This window comes from Chelonoidis abingdonii, chromosome 1 (genome assembly GCF_003597395.2).
Source record: "Chelonoidis abingdonii isolate Lonesome George chromosome 1, CheloAbing_2.0, whole genome shotgun sequence".
In the NCBI taxonomy this organism is placed as follows: domain Eukaryota; kingdom Metazoa; phylum Chordata; order Testudines; family Testudinidae; genus Chelonoidis; species Chelonoidis abingdonii.
The window spans coordinates 230,757,631-230,777,408 of NC_133769.1; the positions used below are offsets into that span (position 1 = coordinate 230,757,631).

The following is a 19,778-nucleotide window of genomic DNA, read 5'->3' on the forward strand; positions in this document are numbered from 1 at the left end:
TTTAGATACCTCTCTACACTACAGTATCTAAGCACTGATGAAAGGCAAATTTATTTATTGCAGTTACCACAGGAACACTGAGACTGATTTCAGAGCATTAGGAAAAATGTTGGTGAAAATTATATTGAAACAGCAGTCCATTGTGTGAACTGGTACAGACTGGACTCAGTGCAGACTCTTGACAATAGATAAGATCACAGAGGACATGGGTTACAGTAGTTCCTTAGGGAAAGTCAAGAAGTAGTAAATGCATGGTTAATCAACCACAACCTCAAGTTCTATAGATAGATGACAAGGATGCATGCACACCCACAAATTTATCTACAGGGCTACGAGTGATACAGTTCTGGGGAACAAACCCAGCTGCCATTTCCCTCATTATTAGCTTACCCGAAGACAACATTCCCAACTCCTTTAGGCCCAAGAGAGGGCTGAGGAACAAGGTCGGTTTAAGGCAATGCAGTGCTCTAACAGCAGCTCTGGAAAACACTTCCAGAGCTCTGCCCCCATGGCTCTGTGCCCAGCCACACCCTTCCCTAGTTGAAGTGATGATAACAGAACCCTCCTTCCCCTCCCAGGAAGCAACAGCGATATGATGATCCTTTCTACACCAGAGAAGAAGCAAGACGGGCCCCTCTGCCTCCTAAGAGGCAGGAGTGGCAGCAATCCCCCCCACACCACATCACCACTAATATTTACCCCAATAACCAGGGTATATCTGCTTTGGTTGGTGGGCAAGGCCTGCTGTATTCTTCTTCTGCTACATGCAGAGTCCTCTGCTGGGTTGGCCTTGTCGGGGGCACCCAGAGCCGCAAGCCATTTTGATGCATGGGAGAGTGCACATCACTCAAAGTTGTCGTTTCAAGCTGTCTGCAGATTCAGAAAAACATCTCTGCATCGGTTACATTTGGGGGGCATAGCCCATACAATTTCAAAATTTTCTTCACAACTATGAAATCTAGCAACTTTCCTTTAAAAAAAAAAAAAAAAAAGGAAAAAAAGAACTGAGATTCAGATGTAATCACAAGACTCTAGGAGCAGAGGTCCTTTGCATACGCCTCTGGTGCCTATGTAGGGTGGCCAACTTTCTAATCTGTAAAAACTGGACACTGAGTGCCAGAACTTCCTCTGCCTCCTACTCCGCCTCTTCCCCCGAGGCCCCCCCCTACTCCTCTTTCCACCCCACTGTCACTTGCTGCTTTCTCCATCACCCTCCCCCTGCCAGCTGAGCAGGGCTCTAGGGGTGGAAGTGTGCCTGGGCAAGATGCTGGAGAGAGAGATATGGACTCTGGGGGTGAGTAACTGGGGCAAGACGGAGGAGAGAGAGCCAGGCTCCGGAGGTGTGGGAGGTGACTGGGGCAGGCTGGGGGAGGGAGAGGCATGCTCTGGGGATGGAGGCGTGAGTAGGGCAGGACAGGGCAGGGAGAGCAATGCTCGGGGCAAGACCAGGGAGCCACCAGTACCTCTCTCTGTGGGAACTGTGGCTGAGTGCTCCTCCAAGTTCCAGCAGCAGCAGCTGCTCTTCCTGCCTCCCAGTGGCAGAGGCAGTTACTATAAGTAACTGGACTTTTACTGTCCAGACAGCACTGCTGACTGGACACTGCCAGGTTCCCTTTTCAACCGGACTTTCTGGTCGAAAACCAGGCAACTGGCAACCCTATGCCTTAATCCAGCCATGATGAGTTTTATTTAATAGGAAACAGGGTACTTTGCCTGGAAAGCAGGACCAGGGTTGAGGATACCTGTGCTATATCCGGCCAAAGCTATTAAGTGTGCTTAAACTGCCCAATGGCCCAATCCTGCTTATACACCATTTAGGTAAGATGAACTATAAATCAATAAATAATGTGGTGGGTTGGATTTCTGACACAACTAGAAGTGTTTAGTGCTATGAATTACTGTGTTGTTTCAGTAATATAGTGAGGTTGGCTGCCGAGGAAGTACTGGCAGGAAGACGAAAGTCTAACAAAAAAGCTGAGACAATTTCTGAAAACTACAAAAGTACAGGACCAAAGTTAAAGCTCCATTTCTACATTGTTATTGATTACTCTCACACAGGAACTTCTGCCCAATTAAAATATAATGACTAAACTTCTATCCTACCATAACTTGCTGATAGACAACAGTACCTGGAGTCCAGTGAATCCCTTAATTTCACTCTATGAGAATGTCTCAGCTGCACAGTTAAACTGGACTCTTACTAGGGTTTAGCCCACACTCCCCTACCATCTACACAGGAAAACCTCTGGAGAGGTCTGAAGAGTCTTTAAGCCCAGACTAGTTTACACAGTTGTGGGGTGGATTAGAACCTGAGCTCCACTTTTGCTTGGGTTGGAACCCTCCCAAACTTTGCAGTGAGAATGCCAGCAAATTCACTCAAGTACTGATAGTCCTCAAACCCTTCCCACAATTCCCCCTAAAGGTCAAAGTTCTCCCACAACTGACTGGGAAAGAATCCTAGAAAGTCTCAACACAAAGGACCATGGGCTATGCCCCCAGACACACATAGGTGAATGCAGAAAGAGCGAGGATGCAGTAACGCAGGTGGGGCTTTCCTGTGGGGACTCTCACCCTGGACTAGACTAAAGTGGGCGCCAATCACCCAATTAACTGTGCAGGGAACACATACTCTAAACACCTAACCAATCCTAGCTGTCTCCTAGTCAACCATGGAAAACTCCAGTGTTCAGAATAAATTGTTTCCCTCTTCCTACACTCCATCAATTGATTTACAAAACACCACCAAAATAATTACACCATAAGCACGCACAAGTGGTGCAGGGCAGCCTTAAAATACTTGGGACACATTTAATTCCCAAGCTACAACTGTACATTACAACTACATTCAGGGTGCTTAGCTATATATGGAGATTGAAATGTTAAGGCAATGAAAAGAATTTCCAATAACACTGTAGAAAATTAGTTGAAACAGAAATTGAAGAAGAGCAAGATAAGTCATAAAACAGGTAAAAGCTGAGTATGTCACGCCAGTTTCAATGTTTTACTTCAGTTCTTCCTGATCCTCCCTTTATTTTGAAAACAGATTGGCTTCACTTGAATTTATTCATGCTCTTTAAGTCAAGGGCCCCCTTTGGCTAATGTAATCCATATGTTTATTATAGCTATGCTTGCTATAATTAAGGATTAGATAAGTTGAATTATGAACCCCATCCTCTATATACAATCTTGACCATTTAAAGATACATTTTGATGACTAGGCACAGAAGATGTGAGCAAGGATGCAGCTAAGATGGTCTAAAATATTATTACAATTATTTTTCAATTTGAAGTCAAAATAACAGTATTATGAGAAGGTAGAAATATCTTCTTTTTTAAAAACCCTGCTGTAATGCCATCCAACCCCTGATAATTTTTAAAAGTAAAGTGTCATATGTTTCTCCAACACTACATATTTTGCAAGGAATAGCGTATTGTAATGGGAGAGAAGAAAGCATTAGGAACTTTACATGGGAATTATAGTTTACAATTTCAGAGCATACCTGTTCCTTTAGTCTGAACTCTATATAGCTGGATTTGGCCTGGGCAACAGGCTCTGTATTTGTGACATGGTGAGGACCCTGCTGGATATGGAAATACATATGAGTCTCTCCTGTTGCATGGTCAGAGAGAATAAAATCTATCACATGCCGAAAAATAAGCAATTAGCAAAAGTATTACCTGTAGCACTGGTTTGATCCTCAAGAAATGGGTTTTGTTTTGCTCATTTGTTTATTTTCCAGACAGCAGTGACTGTAAGACTTTTGAGTGTGTGAGGGTACACTGGCGATGGAGATGCAGTGAAAGGGTACAGCTGATGATGGCAGTGATATAAGGGAGGCAGGAAGCAATAATTCAGAGTAGAAGGGGGTGCAAGGAATAGACACTTCTTACAGGAGATTAGGCAAAGCAAAGCTTTGATGGATGCACTAAGATGCGCAGCTAAGGTTGTAGTTGGATCAAAGAACGCTTAAGGCAGCAATCTATATAATCCTCCAAATGAAGAATTTAGCAAACTCCAAAGATAATTTAGGGGAGAAGGGGATGGAGAGAGAATTGTTGTTTGTGACCCAGCAAATGGCAACCTTCCCTTTAGAGAACACATGCCCCAGCCTACCATTAGGGGGCACTATTCTGCTGGAGATTCTGACTTTTATTTGAGACTTAAAACTGAATTTCTGACTGCTGATGGTCCACTCAAAGGTGCCAATGCACTTTTTACGGAGAGTCGGAATGTTAGCTCCTAAGTGGTCAGGGACTCGGTTCTACATCTCCTCTGAAAGACTGACATAAAAAATAAATTGCCGTGTAAGGCCAACTGGAGCCAATGGTACAAATGAGTAAAACAGCTAGACTGACATTTTTATAGAAGAGGATTAAGAGAGGTGGCAAACAAGGAGGTAAAGATGCAATCACTATGATAGTCTTGCTGAGCTAAATGGCCTTTGTGTATCCATCATCCCTTATGAACACATCGTACATTCCTCGGGACCACTGCTCATGATTAAATCCATTTGCTTTACACAATGGTTGTGTGACACTGATGAACCAACAGCCAGCATGCCACTCAGTAATGCAGCTAACGTGGGATTTATTTCCTTTTAGCATGACTTTTCACGCTGATATGTAACATATCATAATGCGATATGCATTTGCTTCCTGCATTGCTGCCTTGACAGCATTTACAGCTTGAGAAGCAAGAAATAGGCTGGGATCAAACCTGTGCCTTCCAGATAGCAAACACTACCATCAGGCTTGTAAATTACAACATTTTCTACTGGACATACCCAGCTCCACAACAATGAGCTGGAAGGAGTCAAAATTATGACATCATGCCATACTGGATAGACAGACCAAACAAATATAACGTTCTCCATACACAAAAAGCCTGACATTGTAAAGCATTCTATAGATGAGTATTAGCTTTATAATGAGAATGGTTAGATATCCAAGCTTGCATGTATTGATTACCACAGTATAAAAACAACCACCACCACCGTACACCAATTATCCACATACTGAAATTCTGTACATACCTGTGATACAAAAGGCCTAGGGGGCAGGGCAGGTGGTGGTGGTAACCAACCTGACTTCACAGCTGAAATGAGAGAAACAAATAAAATTAACTAATACAACTAAAAACTAGACCAGTGGTTTGCAAACTTTTTGAGCTGAACCCCCTCTTTGAGTTACAATTTTTGGATGCACTCCCTCAACCCAGACAAAAATAGACACGTTCAAAAGTATGCTTGATAGCCTACTTATAAACCTAACAGAGACCTTGATGCCAACTTTTAATTAAATTGCCTACATCTGTACGTTTCAAATACACAGACACTTACCAATTGCACAGCCAAGGCTTCCTCAGCAGCGGGCCACTTCTAGCTTGCAGCCAGGCTGCACCACTAGGGCAGGGCCAATACCTGTCCCTCTGCCTCTTCCCCCGCCCCCAGGTTTTCAGAGTGGGGGAAGGCATGTGTCACTGTGTCTGGGGGCGGAACAAGTGCTGGGTGCAGAGGCTGATGGGCACAGAAATCGGTATGGCAGCAGCAGATGTTTACACTGACCCATAGGCTGGGTGGCCCGCTGAGGTAAGTCAGGAGGGAGCCCTGGGAGAGCTGGCCCGGGCCTCGCCACACGGTGCTGACATGAGACACTTGGCATCGCCACTCACCCCCCCACACCCTGAACATTCCTCCATCCCCTCAGGGAGGCGTGCCCCACAGTTTGAAAACCTTGGAACTAGACTATTTTCTCTGCTGACTGTCAGTGAACAGGTGGTTTTCAACATTTTTAATGATGAAAATCAGACTGGGTCTTTACTCAAAACAAATCTGAGCAAACACTGTTTGAAACCTCTTCCTGCTACAGCATACCCTCTGAAAAAGACCAGAGATTTAAATGCTATAAAAAGCTTACTGTTAAAATAAAAGGTAAAGATATATTCCGTCAGCCACAAAGATATATACAGTCAGCTGCCTGCAGCTAAAACAGTTTGACTGTAGTTAAAGTACAGAGCATGGGTGAAAGTCTACTTATTTTTAAGACACTGTTCTTTGACATTAACATTATTGCCGTTTTTAAAAAAACTAACGCAGTGTACTAATGTAGACATTAGGGTTTGCTCAAGATAAAATACACTGACAAGTCACAAAGCCCAGTCAGAGAAGAAAATCTCTCTCATGGAATTAGAATGGATGCTTAAATGAAGCATACAGAGATCAGTTTTAGCTTTGATTTGTTTGGGGTTTTTTATGAGGGAAAAAATATTTTAACAGTCAATTTTGGGCCCTTTGGGTAATGTAACAAAGCAATATCATATGATCTTTTATTCTGAGCCAGTGAACTGACTTGGTAAAAACCATGTGGGCCATATACTATAATTCTCAATCTGGCTCTCGTTAAATCCATAAAACCCATCCCAGGGCAGAACTGCAGGGAAGATGAGGCTTTGTAAAGGCAGCTGTGATGAGGAGGACTAGATTAACACATAGATATCAAGTGAATTTCATGGGAGTCTTGATTAATTTTCCCTTCTAGAGGCCCCTATGCTGCGTAGCCTTCCCAATACTTGCCTTTGAAAAAATACAAGTCAGTCTATCTCAGATTTGTGTTTATTTGTAAAGCCTAAAATGTAGTGCTAAAACAACAATAAAACAGCCCTTTTACTATAATAATGCTAAACAACGGGTTATATATACACATTTATGTTTAGTTTTACCCATATTCTGAAAGACCACATAGACCATTACAAGTTTTGTTTCAGCATAACCATTTAACTTATTAAAATGCACTCCATCTAAAATTGTCCATATGTTTTCCCTAATGCAAACCTGTTCGTTTCCTTAAAAGAAAAGAAAAAGATCTAAAGCACTAAGGCCCAGATTTTTAAAGTTACTTAGGCGTTGTTGCACTCAGTGTCGCAACAATGGGATCTATACTCCTAAGTGCCTAAATTCCTTTTGAAAATGAGATGCAAGTTTCTAAATCAGTTAGGTATTGCAACGCTGAGTGCAGCAATGCCTAAATCACTTTAAAATCTGGATCCAAGTACACAGAGACGTTAGTGTAAAAATGCATGGGTAAAAACATTGAATACAGTTGTACTGGCTAACTACAGCTCCAAAGAAGGTGTGACACACAAGATGGAAAAAACAAAGAAGTGCCAAACAGGGATACAGAACTACTGAATCCTAATTTAGGCTACCTAGGGATGTCGCTCATATACTGAAGGTATAAAAGACTAACCATATTCACAAAGTATCCAAACGGGCAAAGATTAAGTTACTAGAAACTTTCATCCCATGTGCAGTTAGATTTTTTAAAAGCCGCTACACAGCTGTGATGTTTTCATCTGTCATCATTCACCTCATCCACCCACCTAGTCTCTGGGTTGTAGCAGAGGGGTGAGAAACCTTCCCTTCCTGACCCCAGATTCCTGATTATTACTGTTTATTGAGTGCTGATAGTGTGCCTGGCAAGTACAGACTAATAGTCCCTACTCCAAGTGGAATATAGTTCAGACACAAAAGCTCCCTAGGCCAGTCACATACATTCTATGTACAAGATGACTGTATATGCTCAAAGTGATGAACTTATCTTGGGAAAATCTTGCAGGAGTCATGCTTAGGAATTAAACTGAAAAATCTGAATATATTTTACATTGTCTGATGTAGGAGAATGATAAGAATATCATCATCTATGGCTTTCCACAGATGTTTTGCAAAGGAAAGGAAGCGTTATTATCTTCATTTTACAGATGGAAAACACTGAGACTGAGCTGAGGTGATTTGCCCAAGGTCACCCAGCAGATCAGTAGCAGAGCCAGCTAAAGTACACATGCTATCTGATTCCCAGTGCCATGACCTATCCACTGGATCATACTGTGCACTGAATGATGAGAGATCAGATCGCTCACACCACAAAAGCAAGAAAGGAGCAATTTCTGAAACCTAGGGAAACTCTTAGTTTGACTAACATCATGATATGCACCATTCAATAACAAGGTAGTAAAATCACCATAGGTCAGTCCTTTCAGTTGCGATTATTTCTTACAATTATGCTGTGGGAGCCAGAAATTAAAGCTACGGAGGACATTACAGTATGAGTGGCAGGACTGGCAAGGTAATTCAAAATCATGGGACTAGACAGTGATGGAGTACAGTACTCATAGTCAACGGTCGTTGGTACTGCATACTGTGTTCGGTTGTTCCTTTAACTTTCTGCTAATTTGGCCCACTTCTTGTGCCTACTAATTTTCTGTTTAACTCTGACATGCCCTCATAGCCATTTGTACAAAAAAGGCTCCTCACCTCCTCTTCATGCCAGAGCTGGCTTTCACAGGCACCGACTCGTGAGTGCTTTGGGGTTGGAGCACCCATAGAAAAAAAAACAGCTCCAGGGCTTAGCACCTGCCAGCAGTCAGCTACCCCAACTCCCCCCCAGCATCTCCCGCCTGCCAGCAGCCCTGCCAATCAACTCCTGCCCCTCCCTCCCGGCACCTCCCACCCACCGCAATCTGCTGTTCTGCAGCATGCAGGAGATACTGGGAGGAGAGGGGATGGAGTGCGCTTGGGGGAGGGGACACAACTGAGCAGGAAAAGGCGGGGCAGGGGTGGGACCTTAGGGGAAAGGGTGGAGTGGGGGTAGGGCCTGAGCAGAGGTTGAGCACCCCGAGGGAAAGGAGGACGGCGGCGCCTGTGCTGTCTTTAACCTCAACATTGCTCCAAAAAATACAGCATCTAGTGTACATTCTGTATCTCCAACACTCATCACTTTATCCCAGTGATACACGTGATCCCCAGAGAAATGATGGGATTCTACATAGAGGAAATGAGTTTGCCCAACAGGGAAAGCATGTTCTGAAGTTGCTCCCAAGCTCAGAACTTGTACTTGGCACCCACACAACACTGCCAGAATGGTCCACACAACCTTCCTTATTAAAATTACTTTACGCTGAAGTGGTCAGGTAGAGCACAGAGCATCTTATTTCAGCTTTTAAAATATGACACATTTGAGAGTTTAGTATTTTAAGTTAGTGAGATACTTAATCATGCAAATTTGACCCAGTTTCCTCTTTTTAATCCTACAAATTCTAACTTAAGCTATTAATGAAATATTCATAAAATCCCTGCTATTTCAAAACATCTGCAGCCTGTTGTTAGAAGGAAATCATGCTTATGTTAGCACAATTGCCAGAGAAGATTTGAGTCAGCTGACTATTAAGAAGTAATAACTTCTTATAATAATCATGCCCTGTTTTTTCCCAACGGGGAATGAAAAGAGTATTAACGACAGGTGATATTGACTTGGACCTTCTCAAGTATCATTCCCCTAAAAAAGGAACATTCTATAAAACAAATACATTTTTGCACATTTCAGCAGCTGTCCCGTAATCGTAGATGACTCCGGAAGGACAGCCTTTCTTGGAAATCGGTCTACGTAGGGTTTGTCGGTGTTGGGTTCTGTCTGTTAAAGATGGTATTGTTGTGTGTACTTTGGAAGTATAAACTAGCAGAGCAAACAGTTCTTTCCATGGTGAACACAAATATCAGGCTTCTTTCATAGAAAACGGTGTCAAGTAACTGGAAAAGAGGTTACTTACCGTAACTGGATGTTCTTTGAGATATGTGATCCCGAGCTGTTTTCCACTGGGGTTACATATCCACATCGTATGCCCAGAGAAGGAGAATTTGAAAGTAGCGTCCATTGGTCCATGCATGCACCTTGTGCTTCCGTCTAAGGTGACAAAGGGTGAGGTGAATTGATCATGTCCCCAGTTTCTTTTCCATGGTGAATCTGAGAGATCCAAAGCAGAGGGGAAGGAGGGCGAGAAGTGGAATACAGATAGGGACCACACATCTCAAAGACCCTCCAGTTACAGGTAAGTAACCTCCTCTTCTTCTTTGAGTGACAGTCCCTATTATGTTCCATTGTGCATGACAGACAAGCAGGACCTAAGTTGGAGGAGGGTGCAAGAATGGGGATGGAAGGGTCATGCGGAGAACTGCTGTGCCAAAGGAGGCATGCACTGCTGAGTCCCGTACCAAGGCACAGTGTGTTGCAGATGCAGAGAGAGAACTCCATGTGGCTGCTCTACATATGTCTATGAGAGGCATATGCCATGGACATTGCTTCACCTCTAGCGGAGTGAAGCCATACCCTTGTGGTGGGACAGGTTCGACAGCTGGTGGCAGAGTTTAATGCAGCCAGAAATCCATTTGGAGATTCTCTGGGTGGATATGGCTTGTCCTGATTCTTTCTGCTACCACAACAGTCTAGGGGACTTCCTGATTGTTTTTTTTCTCTGCAGGTAAAAGACCTAACCTCATCGGACACTGAGGGACGGGAGTCTACATTCTTCTGCAGACGCATGCAGTTTCTGGAAGAAAACAGGTAAGTGAATGGATTGGTTAATATAAAACTGGGAGATCACCTTTGGTAAACATTTTGGGTGTAGGCGTAACAAGACATTCTCCTTGTAGAATACTGTAAATGGCGGGTCCACCATCATAGCTCTGAGTTCCCCAACCCTTCTCACTGAAGTGATGGCAACAAAAAAGGCAACCTTCATGGAGAGGAGGGACATGGATCAAGACACCATTGGTTCAAAAGGGGAGGTTGTTAATAAGGCATTCAGCTCTTGGGTGAGAAAACTGTCAGGAGAGTGGTCCCATAGGGAGATGGGGCAAAGGGTCTTGAAGCATTACAAACTTGATCATATCTCCAGGGCAGATGATATTCAGCACTCATTTGTCCCTTGTTATTGCACTCTGAGTGTGAAAAAGAGTGCTAGATAACCCCTGAAAGGAGTCGAAGGGTCATGAAGTGTTAGGCTCAGTGGTTGGCAGCTTTCAAGCTCACATCAAGAGCTCGCATCAGAAATACCTCTTGGTTTGGGTTGGGTTGGAGACTGAAGCATGGGGGGGAAAGGGGCAAGGAAATGAGACCTTTGGATCTTTTGTTGCTTGCATGGAGGTTCATAGGGCCTACGTTGGCAAAACTGTGGAGACCTGTAACTCTCTGTGGATGATGGGCAGTGGGACTTTCATTTTGAGACAAAAGTGAGCGAAGGGTAGCCCTAGAGTCTTTTAGTGTATGCAAAGACTCATCTATCTTCTGGTTGCAGAGATGGGATTCACCAAAAGGGAGGTCCTACATTGTGTTCTGGACCTCCCTAGAAAAAACAGAAGCACGAAGCCAAGACTCTACACCTCACAATGACTGTAGCCATGGCCCTGGAGGAAGCAGCAGCCACATCCACTGTGGATTGTAGGGCAGCTCTAGCTATGAGCTGCCCTTCCTTGCCAACTGTCTGAAAGCGGGCACAGTCTTAGCAAATTCCTCTAATTTAGCATAATTCAACCAGTCATACTGAGCCAACAATGCTTAATAATTGGCTGTCCTGAATTGTAAACTGGAAGAAAAGACTACTTTTCTCCCCAGTAGATCCAGATGCTTCCTTTCCTTGTGTGCAGGTGTGGCTCGAGGGCGTTTGTTGTTTAGCCATTTCTGCAGCAGCCTGAAATACCAGTGAGTTTGGGAGCTGGGTGGGAGAAGAAGAATTCTGATCCTTTGGCCAGGACACAGTAGTGTCTCTCTGCTCCTTTAAGGGTGGCAGTACATGTGGCAGGAGTGTGCCATGTGTATCCTGGCTGGCTCCAGTATGACTTCGTTGATCGTAGTGCTATTCTGGTCAGTCTCGAAGTACGGAGAACGTCCAGAAGCTTATGTTGATAGTCTTGGATCTCTTCCAGAGGAATGTGGAGTTCCCCACACAACGCCCTGTAAAAGATCTTGAAATTGTCTGAAGTTATCCAGTGGGAAAAGGGGTTATGTAGTCACAGCTTCATCTGGCGATGAGGACGGGAATCTAGTTGGCTCCAGCAGAACTGCCAGAATTGGGGTATAAAATTCTTCCTCTGCCAGCAGACCCACGGGCATTCCTGATGGATCCCTCGGGGGAGGGGGGGGGGGAAACAGGTGGCAACTCTTGCAGACTGGGTGGACTGCAAAGGAGAATACTGTGCTCAGGGATCCCAATATGGCCCATAAGCAGGATCAACAGGGAGTTGCAAGAGTCCCCATGCCATGGGGCACCAGTGGTTCTGGAGAAGATGAGGAGGTAGTTGCTCCCATGGGTGTCAGTCTATGTGATGGTGCATAGGAGTGGTACGGTATAGACAGTTCTTCCCCCAGTTCCAATTCATCAGAAGAGGAAAAGGTGGACTCTTGGTTCCAGTAGTGGTACCATTGGTGCCGATAGAGTGGTGCATAACACATGTGAGGAGGCCGTACCATAGGCATATCCCGTGGCAGGGACATGAGTTCTCTGGAAGTGGAAGGACTAAATGGAGGAAGAGACTCTGGATCCAGTAAGGCGAAGACATCTCCCTAGTGTAAGGGGGACTCTCTCTTTTCCGGTTGCCAGTAGCGGTGCTGAAGTCTTTCCTGCTGCAGGAGGGTTTCACGTTGTGTGAGGTGCCAGAGATGGCAGTACGACAGTTTGCTGCCCAGAACCACTGTATCCCATTGTTTGTGGGTCTTTGTCTCATACCTGTGACACTTAGAACACGCTATGTCCCCTTGTGCTGAGCTGGTGGAGGGAATGTCCAGTTTCTTGGACTTGGAGGAAGACTTACTCCAATAAGCATGGAACTGCTTCCTAATCTCCTGACTAGGCTCTGCCATTGGGCCTTTAGGGGTGGTTCCACCAGCACCAGAGTCAGACATAGCAGCAGAAGGCACATTCTTGGCTGAATCAAGCTAATATACCTGGGGGGTTCCCTGGCCTGGGTCTGAATGTTGTCTCATGGCCACCTCCATGAGATGCCTACAGAGACAAAGTGCTTAGACTTCTTGGGTACAGCTAGGGAACGACTGGCAAATACTGCACCTAGCCATGGTCTGAGCTTCTCCCAGGAAGTAGAGGCAGAGTTGGTGTTTGTTAGTGACAAAGAAGGATTGCAGGCAAGAAGCACAAAGTTTGAAGCTCGGAGTTCTGCAGGGGGCAGGGACAGGGAAAATCCTCCAAATCTGCTCTAGTCTAACTTTTAAAACTAGTAACTACTAAAACTAGGAAAGAAATAAACCTAGTAAAACTACAGCTAAATCTGATAAAAACTATTTGTAATTGTAATAATTAAAACTGCGTCAGAGACAATTACACTGAAGGTTCCGACCTGGACCATGTGGCGGGGAGAAGTAACTGGAGACACGGTCGGTCTGCCCCATCCTTTTTTCACCTCGGACAGAAGCATGCAGCAAGTAAGGACACATATGTGGACCAACGGACACTACTTTCAAATTTTCCAACTCCAGGCACATGGTGCACATGCGTAACCCACAGTGGAATGCAATAGGGATCATCACTAGAAGAAGCAGTAGTCCTTCCCTCGGGCTGCTCAATCACACCTTAACAGTGCAGCAGCCCCCAAGACTGCTGCACTCTACTCTCCCCATTCCACAGCTGGTGGTGAGGTAGAAATGGCCACTGGATCCCGGCTCTCTTACTTGACTTATCTGGTGTAAGAGAATTGGCAAGGAGTCCAGAGGAGGAGGTGGCTACCACTGTAGCCTCATCTAACCCAGGAAAATTGGAGCCGTTAGTTCTCCACCAATCATAGCAACAGCGGAAGCTATAGTGTAGATGAGGCTGGTTTTATCAGATTCTGGGAGACTAGAGGAAAATAGAGATCGTGCCCCATGTTTAATTTTAGGCATTACAAAGATTCTTGTCTCGACCAATATCTCATGTAAGAATGATATCCCAAAGCTTCACATGGCAAAGCTAACAGATATAGACAAAGCAGCATGGCACTAACCATTGCATTCTCAAACTGGCAAAAAAACTAACTGTGAAGCTTTCAGTAAACTAAGCAGGAGATGCATGCTAAAACCCCACTTAATTATTTTTAAAATGTTGAGGTAAAGGCCTATGTCACTTTGGCACATCATTCTAAACTACTATAACTACGAAAGAAATATCACTTCTCTTGATGGACCCCACGCAACTCCCAAAAATGTGTGTATACACACAGCTCAAAGCATTTTGTAGTACTGCACAAGGTCAGTCACAGAGTACTCCTTCATTCCCAGACACATGGGGATATAGCAAGACATGAGGAAATAACTAATTTAAAATAAATCATTTAAAAGCTTTCATTAATAACAGTTCCCTTTTTCAAATTTAAATAAAATTACTTAAGACAAAAATCTTAAGAAAAATGGGAGTAAGGGAAAAAGGTGAATATAATCATTATCCCAAATTATTTCTACAATAAAATCTGCTTTAATTTTATTTGTACTGTGCCAAGGAATCAAGGCAGCATAAACTTTTACATTCACAAGGATGGAACAGAGCAAGAAGATATCCTGGATATCATTTATATTGAAATGCCTAAGTGTGTGTGTGGGGAGGTGTCTTCTTTTTTAAATCATTGTGATATTTAAAATCAGAATAGAGGTTGCACTACTGTAGACAACAAATGTTGATAAATGCAAAGTAATGCTCACTGGAAAACATAATCCCAGCCATACAAAATGACTGGTATTAAATTAGCTGTTACAGCTCAAGAAAGAGATCTTGGAGTCATTGTGGATAGTTCTCTGAAAAACTTATACTCAAAAAAGCTAACAGAATGTTAAGAACTATTAAGAAAGGGATAGATAATAAGACAGAAAACGTCATAATGCCATTATATAAATTCATGGCGTGCCCACACCTTTAATACTGCGTGCAGTTCATCACCCTTTCTCAAAACAGATATATTGGAATTGGAAAAGACACAGAGAAGGGCGACAAAAATGATTAGGAATATGGAACAGCTTCTGTATGAGAGATTAAAAAAGACTGGGACTCTTCAGCTTGGAAAAGAGATGACTAAGGGATGATATGATACAGGTCTACAAAATCATGAATGGTGCGGAGAAAGTGAATAAAGAAGTGTTATTTACTCCTTCAAGTAACACAACAACCAGGAGTCACCCAATTAAATTAATAGGCAGCAGTTTTAAAACAAATAATAGGAAGTAGTTCTTCAAACAACACACAGTCAAACTGTGGAACTCCTTGCCCAGGGGATGTTGTGAAGGCCAAAACTATAACAGGTTCAAAAAAGAACCAGATAAATTCACAGAAGATAGATCCATCAATGCTCTGGGTGTCCCTAGCCTCTGATTGCCAGAAGCTGGGTGTTAACGACAGGGGATTGATCACTTGATGACTGCCTGATCTGTTCATTCTCTCTGAAGCACCTGGCACAGGCCACTGTCGGAAGACAGGCTACTGGGCTAGATGGACCACTGGTCTGACCTAGTATGGCCGTTCATGTTACACTTGCATTACCAAGGGGACTTTTTTGGTTGTGCATGTGTGTGTATATAGAGTGCCTATCACAATGGGGTCCTGACCTCTGATTGGGGCCAATTAGATGCTACTATAACACAAGTATATACATTCATACAACAGGGATTCAGTCTTGCCCTGAACCCTCAATGATCCCGAAGGAGCTGAGGGGGCACTCCACCACTCTCAGAAAGTGCTCAATACCTGGCAGGATCAAGCCCAACAAAGTCTAATGGATCTCCTCCATTTCTACTTTCCAGCATTCTATGATTAACATGCAAGAGTGTGGCTGCTGATTTTATTTATCTTCAGTCTATACTGGGCACTTAGTATTCTTTAGCTCAAAATATAAGGACAGGAAGCTGTGCACTTCTAATGAAATGACAGTGACATATTTTTATTGAATAAAATTGCCATAATGCATTCAATTGTGAGGTGCCACAAACAGTTTTATTAATAAAGCATTTAGTATGGTTTTTAACATAAAAGAGGAGTTGCACCTCAGACTAAAATTACTGGAAACTTTAGAATGATGTTTATTGTTTTCCTTGGCAGCTGTCTTCCTTCTCACTTTTATGCGTCTTTCATGACAACAGATTTTCATATTAGCAAGTGCGTAATGCTGTTGGGGTAAGAAAAAAAAATCATCCTGGCTCTCCTAAACTAAAATATAATGCATGATTCTGAAAATGAGGCCTTACCCCTCAAATTGCATCCAAGTGTGTGATATGCACACACACCCCTTTATAGACACCCAGGCTCTTAATATAGACATGCACATTTTATATGTTAATCATACATAATGTTATGTCATATTAATATATATTGCAGTAGCATCCAAAAATGAATTAAGCACTTTCCAAGCGTGCAGAAAAAATATTGCCAGCCATGTAGTATTCACACTTCAGGGGGTTCAATTTACAAACACTCACAAAAGTAAAGTTACTCACCTACATATGTGCTGGGTCAGGCCCTAAAACGGAAAGGCAAAACAAGCAAGCAAGGAAAATGTCTGAAGTGATGTAAAACACACTGCCTGCTAGATTTGCTTTATTTTTAAATCCCTTGCCCATAAACTTATTTGAATACATTTTATACTATTTTAATATATTTTTTCAAGTCCTTTTATCATTTTTATTCATGTCATTTCTTTTTCAGTTTTTAAGCCATCTCATTTTCTAGTTATTGTTCTTTTCTATTTTCTAAACATTATCTATTTTCCTGTTTTTTAATCATTATCTAGTTTCAGATTTTGCAAAACCATTTTAAAATGTGTCCAGTGTCCTGTCATAGGGAGGCTGCTGGTTACTTCTGTCAGCAGGCAGTGTGTCACCCCTACGCCCATCCCACCCACCATGCTGATGGAAAACCTATATGCTGCCCTGGCAACGAGCGATGAGGAATCACCCCCAAAGGTGGAGAAGGAGAAGCCATGTACCCCCAAGGCTGGAAGGATCGCAGCCACCGCTCCCAGGAGGAAACATAAGGTAGTGGTGGTCAGTGACTTTCATCTGAGGGAGATGGAGGCACCCATCTGTCAGCCTGACATGGCATCCCGGGAGTTATGCAGCCTGCCAGAGCCCTATATCCGAGACGTTATGGAGCGATTGTTGAGAATCTTCCAGTCCTCTGACTACTACCCCATGCTACTCATCCATGTGGGCACAAATGATACTGCGAGCTATGACCCTCTGCAGATCCCAAGTGACCACAGGGCTCTGGGTGTACCGTGGTATGAGGAAGTTGGGAGCGCAGGTAGTGTTCTCTTCGATCCTTCCAGTGAAGGGTAGGGGCCTTAACAGAGACAGGTGCATCCTGGAGGTGACTGCCTGGCTGAAAGGATGGTGTCACCAGGAGGACTTCAGCTTCCTTGACCACGGGATGTTCTTCTGGGAAAAAGGACTGCTAAGTAGAGATGGGGTCCACCTTTCAAGGAAGGGGAAAAGTATGTTTGGATAAAGACTAGCTAACCTAGTGAGATGAGATTTAAACTAGAGTGGATGGGGGCAGGAGACAAAAGCTCACAGGTAGTCAAAAATATGGAGACCTGGGAGAAGGGTCGGTATCTGGGGGGGAGCATGGGTTGTGATAGCAGGGATAAGGGAAAAACAAAAGGGAACATAGGAGGGAATCAAATCAGTATCTTAGATGTCTGTATACTAATGCGAGAAGTATGGGGAATAAGCAGGAAGAACCAGGAATGCTAGTTAATAAACTTAACTATGACTGTTGGCATCACATAGTGGGATAATACATATGACTGGAATACTGGTATAGAAGGGTACACCTTGCTCAGGAAGAACAGGAAGGATAAAAAAGGGAGGAAGTGTTGCCTTATTTATTAAAAATGTATATACTTGGACTGAGTCTGAGATGGAAATAGGAGACAGACTTGCTGAAAGTCTCTGGCTAGGATAAAAGGGGTAAAAAACAAGAGTGATGTCATGGTAGGGGTCTGCTACAGACCACCTAACAAGGAAGAAGAGGTGGATCAGGCTTTTTATAAACTAACAAAATAATCCAAAGCACAGGACTTGGTGGTAATGGGGAACATCTGCTGGGAAAATAACACAGCAGGGCACAGATTAGCCAACAAGTTCTTGGAATGTATTGGAGACAATTTTTATTTCAGAAAATGGAGAATGCTACTAGGGTAGAGGCTGTTTCAAGTTTGATTTTGACAAATCAGGAAGAAATGGTTGAGAATTTGAAAGTGGAAGGCAGCTTAGGTGAAAGTGATCATGAAATGATAGAGTTAATGATTCTAAGGAATTGGAGGAGGGAAAACAGCACAATAAAGATAATGGACTTCAAGAAGGCAGACTTTAGCAAACTCAGAGAGTTCGAAGGTAAGATTCCTTGGGAAGTGAGTTTAAGGGGAAAAACAGTTCAAGTGAACTGGCAGTTTTTCCAAGAGACATTATTAACAGCAAAAGAGCAAACTATCCCACCGTGTAGGAAAGATAAGAAATATGGCAAAAGATCATCCTGGCTTATCTAGGAGATCTTCAATGATCTAAAAGTCAAAAGAGAGTCCTACAAAAAGTAGAAACTAGGTCAAATTACAAAGGATTAATATAACAAACAACACAAGTATGTAGGGACAAAATTAGAAAGGCCAAGGCACAAAACAAGATTAAACTAGCTAGAGACATAAAGAGTAACAAGAAAACATTCTACAAATACGTTAGAAGCAAGAGGAAAACCAAGGACAGGGGAGGACCGTTACTCAATGAGGGCGGAGGGAGAGGGGAGAAATAATACCAGAAAATGTGGAAATTGCAGAAGTGCTTAATGACTTCTTTGTTTCAGTTTAACAAAAAGTTTAGTAGCGATTGGACGTCCAACGTAGTGAGCTCCAGTGAAAATGAGGTAGAATCAGAGGCTAAAATAGGGAAAGAACAGGTTAAAAATGACTTACCACATATGCTCGATCATAAGTCGATTCATTTATAAGCTGACCCCCCAAGATGGATGAGTAAAAATGGAAATTTTTTATAACTCGTTCATAAACCGACCCTATAATTCAGGGGTCAGTAAACTCTGGCTCCTGGGCCATCAAGATAAGCCGCTGATGAGCCAAGATGGTTTGTTTACTTTGAGCGTCCGCAGGCACGGAGGTAAACCTAAGTAAACAAAGTGTCCTGGCATGCCAGCTGCTTACCGTGACGGGCCGGGACAGAACTGGTGGGGAAAATTGGGGGGGGGGGGGGGGGGCGGAGAAGCTGGAAGTCAGGGAACTAACCCCTGGGACCACCTCCCATATAACCCCACCCCTAACCCGGTACCCCCACACTCTCCCTATCCCATCCCTTCCCATCTTATCTGGGAAGGGCTAGGGGAAGATGTCTCTGGCCTGGCTGGACTGCTCCGGTGGACCAGACCTGGCGGCGCAGCCACAGCATGTTCCAGCGGGCTAGGCTGGGTGGCACGGCAGCAGCGTGCTCCGGCGGGCCAGGTGTCGCGGCCACAGTCTGCTCTGGGGCGGGCGGGGCCGAGCAGCATGGCTGCAGCCTGTCAGCCCTGGAGCTGCAACTGCTTCGAAGGCTGTGGGGAGAACAGCGTGGCCAGAAGCAGAGGAACTCTGGCCCTGCCTCTTCCCTTCTGGCTTTGCTGCCTCTCCTTGCCCCCTCTGTTGGGGGGAGATACTGTGTCTCACCTCTCCCTCTCTATACCTGTTCATAAGCCAACCCCCTTCTCTAGTGCTTCCCTTTTTTACTAAAAAAAAATTTGGCTTATGAACGAGTATATACAGTAGACAAGTTTGATGTCTTCAAGTCACCAGGGCATGATGAAATACATCCTAGAATACTCAAAGAGCTGACAGAGGAGATATCTGAGACATTAGTGACTATCTCTGAAAAGTCATGGAAGACAGGAGAGAGTCCAGAGGATTGGAAAAAGGCCAATACAGTGCCAATCTATAAAAAGGAGA

The 19,778-nt window shown here is 43.8% G+C and overlaps 1 protein-coding gene and 1 long non-coding RNA gene across 22 annotated transcripts in view; one reads left to right on the top strand and one right to left on the bottom strand.

Moving 5' to 3' along the window:
• The window catches only part of REPS2 (RALBP1 associated Eps domain containing 2), a 155,864-nt gene that overhangs the window by 28,598 nt on the left and 107,488 nt on the right, over nucleotides 1-19,778 (bottom strand). For 11 of the 21 annotated variants that reach the window (XM_075060250.1, XM_075060239.1, XM_075060261.1 and 8 more), the window contains 2 exons: nucleotides 5,034-5,095; nucleotides 3,501-3,581 (listed from right to left, as the gene is read on the bottom strand). In XM_075060250.1, the coding sequence (XP_074916351.1) occupies nucleotides 3,501-3,581; nucleotides 5,034-5,095 (143 nt within the window). The remainder of the gene's footprint in view (nucleotides 1-3,500; nucleotides 3,582-5,033; nucleotides 5,096-19,778) is intronic. The other 10 variants (XM_075060304.1, XM_075060298.1, XM_075060315.1 and 7 more) reach the window with 2 other exon arrangements.
• Nucleotides 396-16,834, top strand: LOC116827949 (uncharacterized). The gene is made up of 3 exons (XR_004374419.2): nucleotides 396-1,294; nucleotides 10,310-10,392; nucleotides 16,624-16,834. It is a non-coding gene; the product is annotated as an uncharacterized LOC116827949 (long non-coding RNA).